Raw genomic sequence first — 8922 nt, 5'->3', positions numbered from 1 at the left:
AATATTAAGCAGCACAACTGATAATAAATCAGCATATTAGAATGATTTCTGAAGATCATGTGACACTGAAGACTGGAGTAATGATGCTGAAAATACAGCTGCGCATCAAAGAAATAAATTAGATTTTAATGTATATTAAAATATAAAAACGTTATTTTACATCATAAAAATATTTCAGATTACATTTTTTCCTGTATTTTTGATCAAATAAATGCAGCCTTGATGAGCAGAAGAGACTCCTGTAAAAAACATTAAAAATCGTTCTGATCCCAAACTGGTAAGTCTGAATGGTAGTGCATGTATGACTTATTTCTCAGTTTTGAGCGTGAAATGTTCATGTCATGTACATGTCTCATGAGACTCACCCAGGTGTACAGAAGTAAAGTGTAAAACAAGCAGCTTTGCAGGTGCTCCATCAGATAGGCTGTAAATGTTTGTATTCTGTAGGGGAGTCGTGGGTCATGTGACAGTCAGGTGTGTGTGTGTGTGTGTGTGTGTGTGTGTGTTGTGTGTGTGTGTGTGTGTGAGAGTGTGTGTGTGTCATTCAGCTGTTTGGGTGGGTGTTCTGGGCTGATGGAGCCCCACCGTTTTACACAACCAGCCAGCGAAGTCCACCTCCTCCACCTCGGAGCGCTTAACAAACGTGTGATTCTGGAAAAGAGAGATCACACACACGTGTGTCATGACTGCGCTCGACTCAAACAACAGCACAGTGAGAAACTAGTATGGACTTTTATTCATATTTTGAATTAGTTTTTATTTGTATATTTTCTGTTTACTGGTAATCACTTGAATTTCAGTTACATTTTTAGTAATTTATTTATTTATTTTTTATATACATCTATATAGTTTTTATTCTTTTTTTGTATTTTTTATTAACTAATTAAACATTTTTTAAAATGAAAATAAATATTGCTTTAGCAACTAGCTGAAATAAAATAATTAAGATTATTTAAATATCTGAATTAAGATTTTTTTTCTTAATTTTAAGTATTTCAAGTAACAATTTTTTTTGTATGGTTTTAGTTTTAACTATAACAACCCTGACACAAAATTGAGATCGTATTGTGAATCTGGTGTTTAAAATAACACATCAATGCAGTACAAAACTGTAGAAATAAAAAAAAAAACAATATATGATTCTGCAAGCAAATTCATAGTGAATAATGACCAGCAAGACTTGATTTTATCCAGAATTGATTGGATTGTGAAAAGTGGGTTATGATTTGGTTGGTTGTTATTATTTCAAATCTTGGTTACTGTAATAATAATAATAATAATAATAATGGACACCGTTTGATCAAGAATATTTATTACAGTTAGGGCTGGACGATATGGCCAAAATTGATATCACGATATATTTATTCAACGAAGTCAAACGGCACAAATAAATCAATGTATGGGAAACTGGTAATGTATATTGAAATATCGGAAATGTGTTTAAAAATCATATCACCGTTATTGAAAAAAATTATATCGCGATACATATTGATATTGAATTATTGTCCAGCCCTAATTACAGTATAGGGTTCATTTTGATTTTATATCATCAAACGAAAGAAATGTGCTCTCACCGTCAGCATCTTCAGGTCCGCTCGATCTGCAGGGTTTTTAATCAGACTAGAAGGAATATGCAAAGAAAAAATGCTGAAATGATCATTTAGACACTAAAGCGCTACATTATAACCATAAACCTGTGAACACAATGTCCAAGATCTCAATTACATGTGAAAACACACCAAAGATGTGCTTTATTTCACCCACCGAGTAACAGAACTCACCATTTGGTCACAAAGTCCTGGAAATCAGGAGTGAAGACGCCGTGAGGGAGTTTAGGAGGCGGCTGAGGGATGACACACATGTAAAAGTCTACATTACACATCATTAGTGACAGCATCAGATCTCATATTCAGTGCCTTCTATTAGTTTAGACACATAAAACAGACGTCAGTTTCAAGACAATAGTTTTCATGCAGGCGGTTTTATTCTAAAAAAACATAAACATGTGATTAAAAACAAAAGAGACTCACCTCATTGACTATATAATCCAGCAGCTCAAATATAGCCATGACGGGCCCGTGACCTGAAAGAGTCACATCAGTTACTGTTAATAAAGAGTAACTTCATGCATCTTCCTGAACAACCGGTACAACAGTGACTTATACTGACACCTGCTGGCATTCAACATGATCTTATACAAGTAATATTCATTGCTTTAAATTTACACTTCCAGGAAAAAGTTTGGAATAATTAAGATTTTTTAATGTTTTTGAATGAAGTCTCCAAGGCTGCATTTATTTTATCTAAAATACAGTAAAAACAGTGAAATATTTTTATAATTTAAAATAACTGTTTTCTATGTGAATATCTGTTAAACTGTAATGTATTTCTGTGATGCGCAGCTGTATTTTCAGCATCATTACTCCAGTCTTCAGTGTCACATGATCTTCAGAAATCATTCTAATATGCTGATTTGCTGCTCAAGAAACATTTCTGATTATTATCAATGTTGAAAACAGCTGTGCTGCACAATATTTTTGTGGAAACTGATTAACTACCATTAAAAAGTTTGGGTTCGTGTAAGATTTTAAAACAAAAAAAACAATGAATACTTTTATTCATCAAGGACACATTAAATTAATCAAAAGTGCCATTACAGTTTAACAGATATTCACATAGAAAACAGCTATTTTAAATTCTAATAATATTTCACCTATTTTTACTGTATTTTTGATCAAACAAATACAGCCTTGGAGAGCAGAAGAGACTACCTTCATAAATATTATAAAAATGTTACACTTTTGACCGGCAGTGTAAAACACAAACAATATTCTAATTTTTGCAGTTCCATTTAGGTGACGCTGTAGCACAGAAATTCCCCACTACTCCTTTAAGAAAATGTCCTCAGACTCCGACCAGCCCTGAAATTTAGCTGTCATCCATAAACAAACGCTTTCTCACCGCTGACGGGTCTGCCGGGGGGTCTGGGTCGAGCAGACATACTGTGCGTCTCTGCCTTCCTAACATCCATCACTGCCCTGCCGAAGATGCCCTCCAGCTCCTTAGCATCGGGTGGAGGAATGGGATAACGGCCGATGGCCAGCTCCACCAGAGAGAGACCCATACTCCACACGTCTGACTGCACCGAGTAATGAGTGCCCTGCAACCTCTCCGGCTGAACACACACACGCACTCACAGACACAGACACACAGACACAGACACAGACAAAGACACACACACACACACACACACACACAGACAGACAGCATTTGAAAACTCTTTAAACAGAATCATCTCTTCTAGCCCTCACTGAAAACACCAGTGGAAACATACCGACATGTACGAGCGTGTTCCTACAAAAGAGTTGGCCATGGAGTCAATGAGCTGGCCGCTCACGCCGAAATCACACAGTTTGATCTCCCCGCGGGAATTGACCAGAATATTGGACGGTTTCACATCTGCGAACAAGAAAAGACAGCATCATATTATTATTAGTGCACTTATTTTTGACAGATACTGACAGAATTATTTTAGCACATTCTAAACTTACTTCAGCTTTTAGTCTAGGTCTTTTGGTCGCATTTGTGACCAAAATTGATGTGTACAAACTTTATTTAGGAGCATGTGAGTGAATAAAAAAAGACCTGTGGGTCCTTACAAAGGTCTTAAATGGTACAACAAACATCTTAATTATAATTTTAAGAGGTCTTACATTTGGGGATGAAAAAAAAAAAATCTGACTTTTATTGACAATAACTAATATATATATACACACACACACACAGTGCGTGCATAATTATGCAAGTTGGTATTCTGGTCATATTTCTTTTCCAAGCACATTTGACCAATTCCAAACCACATCAATCTAAATCATAATCATTCTGTCTTCAATCATTTATAAACGATACATAATTGTCTATGAAGGCTGGAAGTGAAAAACGCCTGATATTCAGGTGTGCATAATTATTAAGCAGGTTTTCTTTTACAGATAAAATGAGACAAAAAGAGATTTAACTCAAACTGAAAAGTGAAAAATTATTAAATGGCCATGAGAAGGATGCAATACTAATGCAATACTAGAAATTGCAAAGTTAAGGCATGACCATTGGAGAGCGAAATGCTCATTGGGTCAGAAAAAAAAAACTGCTGGAGAAGAAGAGACATTAACTGCAAAAGAATATCAGGTGTTTTTCACTTCCATCTTTTATAGACAATTATATATCATTTATAAATGATTAAACACAGAATGAATAGTAGTTATTTAGATTGATGTGGCTTGGAATTGGTAAAATGTGCTTGGAAAAAAAATGTCTCAGAATATCAACTTGCATAATCTTATGCAAGCACGGTGTGTGTGTATATATATATATATACACACACACAGTATAGACACATTTCATACAGTTTAAAGTAGGCCTGTAAATACTTAATTAATAAGTACAGTTAGAAGCAGAGATATTTAACACCCACTGTACTTTTTGTTATTCTAACACATTGCTTGATGAATTTTCACTGTGCCCCTAAAGTTTTTTTAATGTGCTCCTACATATTTCAACTTAGGAGCACATGTAGGAGAAAAGTAAGGGTTCATTATTTTCTTTACCTCTGTGAATAATCTGGTGCTTTTCTCGAAGGTAAGCAAGTCCTCTTAAAACCTGTTTGAAGAAAAAAGGAAAAGAAAAGTAAATTTTTAAATCTGAAAAAGGTGTAAATGTTGTTCCAAAACTATACAAGTTGTGTTTTTTTTCTGTGGATTCAACTTTCATAGAATGACCAAACTGCTCGTTTTCCATACGACAAGAGCAAGAATGACATTTGAGAGCTTAGGCGGAGATTTTTTTTTTTCATTCACCTTCACATTTGGAAAATGAGCAGCATGAACATTGTGCTAAACTTCAACTTTGTCTTTTACAGATGAAAGTAAGTCAGGTTTGGGAGGAATTATTCTTATATATAAAAAAAGAAAAGATCAAGCAGTCAAAGACATCAGATCATAATGAGCTTTCTGAGCTAATAAGCACACGTTAGAGTAATGCACCCATACCACTTATTACAATACCAAAACTTTACTTTCTTAAAAACTATCCAATGATTACCGACACCTGTATTTTCATTGCATTTGTAATTTGTAAACATATTGGGTGGAGAAACCAAAAGAATACAAATCATATTCTTTTAGTGAATAGAGTAAATAGATGTTTCCTTTAGTCATTTTCACATTTAATTACGCCTGTTAAAAAGTATTGTACAAGCTTCTGTTACTTTCACTGTTAATTCTATTGCTCTATTGTATTTTATCTTTCATTTAACGGCAGATCCCACATTTAGAGCTGCACAGTGATTACATGACGTTTTATTTACAATGTAGGGAACCATATAACTCATGCAACAGCTAATGTTTTTACTTACATTTACAATTTAGTATCAGCATGCCTAACACACATCGATAAAAACATTCTGAAGTTGCGGTTTCACAACTGAATTATTCGCGTAAACACACTCACGGCTATGCTGACTTTTCCCAAGATCTCCTCTGGAATTCTGCGAGCCTCTTTCAGAACCTGATCCAAAGAGCCTCCATCCTGACAACAAGGAGAAACACACAAAACACTTACCGGACACAGTAAGGAACCACAATTTTTACGGTTTTCTATGTGAATATCTGTTAAACTGTAATGTATTTCTGTGATGCGCAGCTGTATTTTCAGCATCATTTCTGCAGTCTTCAGTGTCACATGATCTTCAGAAATCATTCTAATATGCTGATTTGCTGCTCAAAAACATTTATTATTATTATTATTAATATTTAAAGCAGTTGAGTACATTTTTTTCAGGATTCTTTGATGAATAGAAAGATCCAAAAATCAGAATTTATCTGAAATAAATGGCTTTTGTTACATTATACACTCTACAATTCAAAAGCTTGGAGTCAGTATAATTTTTTTTTGTGGGGGAGAAATTATAGAAATGAATACTTTTGATGTATTAATACTATTTGATGTATGTATGAATGCTTTAAATTGATCAAAAGTGATAAAGACATTTATAATGTTACAAAAGATTTCTGTTTCAGATAAATGCTGTTCTTCTGAACTTTCTATTCATCAAAGAAACCTGAAAAAATTATACTCGGCTGTTTTCAGCATAATAATAATAATAAATGTTTTTTTGAGCAGCAAATCAGCATATTAGAATGATTTCTGAAGGATCATGTGACACTGAAGACTGGAGCAATGATGCTGAAAATACAGCTGCGCATCACAGAAATAAATTACAGTTTAACACATTCACATAGAAAACAGTTATTTTAAATAGTAAAAATATTTCACAATATTACTGCTTTTGCTGTATTTTGGATCCAATAAATGCAAGCTTGGTGAGCAGAAGAGAATTCTTTGAAAAAAAACTTCAAAAACCTTAACTTTTGACTGGTAGTGTATATTAGAATAAAACACTTACTAAAAAGCTTAAATATTTTATGGACCTGAATGTCATGTGATCGTTAATCAACATCAGAGTCACAAACATGTGATTGTATTCTGAAATTATAAACTTAGAATCTCAGGGGGGCTTCAAGGAAATATTTTAGCTCAAAGGGATTTGTCTGAATTTTTTAGGAACTAGTGTAGTCATAAAAGATGACAAAAAAGCCTCTAAACGCACCATGTTCTCCATACAGATGCTAATCTCCCCGTCGCTGTAAAACGCCCCGTAGAAACCCACGATGTACGGAGAGTTACACTCATGCAGGACCTGCAGCTCCCTGATGATCTGGTGCCTGATGGCTGGCTTGATCTCCAGATGAATTAACTACAGAAACACAGAAAAGAAACACATGCAACACTTATCGGCTTTGTCCACACTAATACGTTTTCGAACGCATTTTTTCCTCTCCGTTTTGGCCTTCGGTCCACACTGAGACGGCGTTTTTGTCAAGGTTGTAGTGTGGACTGTGAAAACGGAGACTTTTGAAAACAATGCATTTTAGTCATGTGATGCATATTGTACCAATCGACTGGTATTGTGCCTGTTATGTGCTACTCATTTTCACACTGTTGCTAAAGATGTTGCTTTGTACACTCTTCATATTACAGTCCAGCAAAGATGACCGGAAATTTACTCACAATTGCTGACCTGCGGCAAAACATGAGGGCAGCTGCATCGCATTTTAGATCAAAAATATAATGGTGAGTAGTGATGCATCAGTGAATGATAAGATATTTCCATAAATAAAATGATCCCGCCAGAAGAACTGCATAAAAACTCATTGTCTGTCCCATCTGTATCAACTTTTATGAGGTCTTACACATGCACTGTTAGGCGAATTTAACGCTTTCCGACGTTTCAGTGCGGATGAGAAACGTTTGGAAAACGCGTGTGGATGGAGAGCATTTTAAAAACGAAAACACTGTTTTCAAAGTCTCCGGATGAATGTAGACGACGTAGTCATAGACGTGTAGAGTTTTAAATGTGAACCTTTTTATTTTTATCATGTCTATGGACAGCATCATGACATGCCATAAATTAGAAGAGAAAATAATTTCAACTCATCCTTCAGCTTGTATAAATGAACAGAAAACATTTAGGATAAACAGAGACAGGATGATGAATTTTGTAGGCCGAAACATGCATTTTAGCACTTTTGATTCGTTTTGTTTTGGGTTAAATGATGGAAGGTCTGTGCTTCACACAAGCTCGAGATATTTTCATGACTGATTTTAGGACATAAAATATTTCAGTAATTCCTCCCTGTGATTTTTAAGGCTTTTACTTGTCTTGAAAAAGTTGTCTAAATGGGATACAGAGGTTGTTAGACAGTAAACGTCACGCTGAACAGGTAAACTCATCCACTCACTAGTTCATGTTTATAATCTCGCTCTTGCAAACTCAAACTTTCAGGGAAAATGTTTTCAAGTAAGTTGTTGTTAGGGCTGCCCTCTAAGTCAATGAGAAAAATTGTATTTGTCGCTTAGCTCGTTCTAACATTAACCTAGAAAAATGTGCACTGTTCAAGTGTTTGTGCGGAGTGTGGAAGCTGAATAGTAGCGTGCTCACTCAGTCAGTGCAATCATTTGCATTTCACTTAAAATACTTTTTCCTCATACAGAGTAATACATCTTTCAAATCTGTAAAAGGTCTACTTTTATTTGTGTGCACTCACAATAACAAAATGCTGTGCTTTTGTAAAATAATGAAAGCAAACAGGGCGCGCTTTCTGCCATCTGCGTCTCAGACACGTCAAAAAATGAACCTAAACTCTGTGCTTGCCTCACAGACATGACAAATATATCAATAGAAATAGGTTAAATGAACCAAGTCAAATGGAAAACAAATATTTTCAGATTATGTAATCCGTATGAAACATGCACGTCCACTGTGGAAATGACAAGTCAGTGTCGTCGACTTCATTATTATGAATTATATGGTTTATTAATAAAAACGTGCGATTAGTCGAATTGCCAAAAGACTGCTAGTCGACTAGAAAAATCTTTAGTCGAGGGCAGCCCTGGTTGTTGCTACCAAAAAAGTCATGCTCATTTGTGAAGATCATCATGATGAACAAAACATTTTTTTGTGGGCCACAAATAGGGCTGTGCAATTAATCGAAATCGTCATAAAATCGCGATTTGAGCATGCACGATTTCTAAATCGCTTTACAGCACGATTTTCCGCGCCCCCGACCTCCCGCAGTATGCTATCCGAACCAATCAGAATGCAGTGCGCCTAAATGGAGCACGAGAACAGAACAGACCGGGCGGGCATACAAACGTAACGCCAGGTTCACACACTCCGTCTGTGGTGCATATTTTGTCCGTGCCCATGTTAACGGATCAGAGCGTTCACACTGCACACGATTGCGGTCCGGCAGTGCGCTCCAGGAGCGGTGCGTCTGCAGCAGTCATGCTGCGATCGTTTCCGCA

At 35.7% G+C, this 8922-nt stretch overlaps 1 protein-coding gene across 1 annotated transcript in view; it reads right to left on the bottom strand.

Annotated features, from left to right (window-relative positions):
* Window positions 1–220: 220 nt before the first annotated feature.
* The window catches only part of map2k2b (mitogen-activated protein kinase kinase 2b), a 17077-nt gene continuing 8375 nt past the window's right edge, over window positions 221–8922 (bottom strand). Inside the window, exons 4-11 of the mRNA XM_016464793.1 lie at window positions 5506–5583; window positions 4605–4656; window positions 3335–3459; window positions 2962–3175; window positions 2031–2083; window positions 1782–1843; window positions 1575–1620; window positions 221–651 (exon numbers count right to left, since the gene is read on the bottom strand). Of these exons, the coding sequence (XP_016320279.1) occupies window positions 541–651; window positions 1575–1620; window positions 1782–1843; window positions 2031–2083; window positions 2962–3175; window positions 3335–3459; window positions 4605–4656; window positions 5506–5583 (741 nt within the window). The 3' untranslated portion in view covers window positions 221–540. The remainder of the gene's footprint in view (window positions 652–1574; window positions 1621–1781; window positions 1844–2030; window positions 2084–2961; window positions 3176–3334; window positions 3460–4604; window positions 4657–5505; window positions 5584–8922) is intronic.

The sequence above is a fragment of the Sinocyclocheilus anshuiensis genome, unplaced genomic scaffold, assembly GCF_001515605.1.
Source record: "Sinocyclocheilus anshuiensis isolate Anshui unplaced genomic scaffold, SAMN03320099.WGS_v1.1 scaffold1491, whole genome shotgun sequence".
NCBI lineage: Eukaryota > Metazoa > Chordata > Actinopteri > Cypriniformes > Cyprinidae > Sinocyclocheilus > Sinocyclocheilus anshuiensis.
This window is presented reverse-complemented; position numbering and strand designations above follow the sequence as displayed.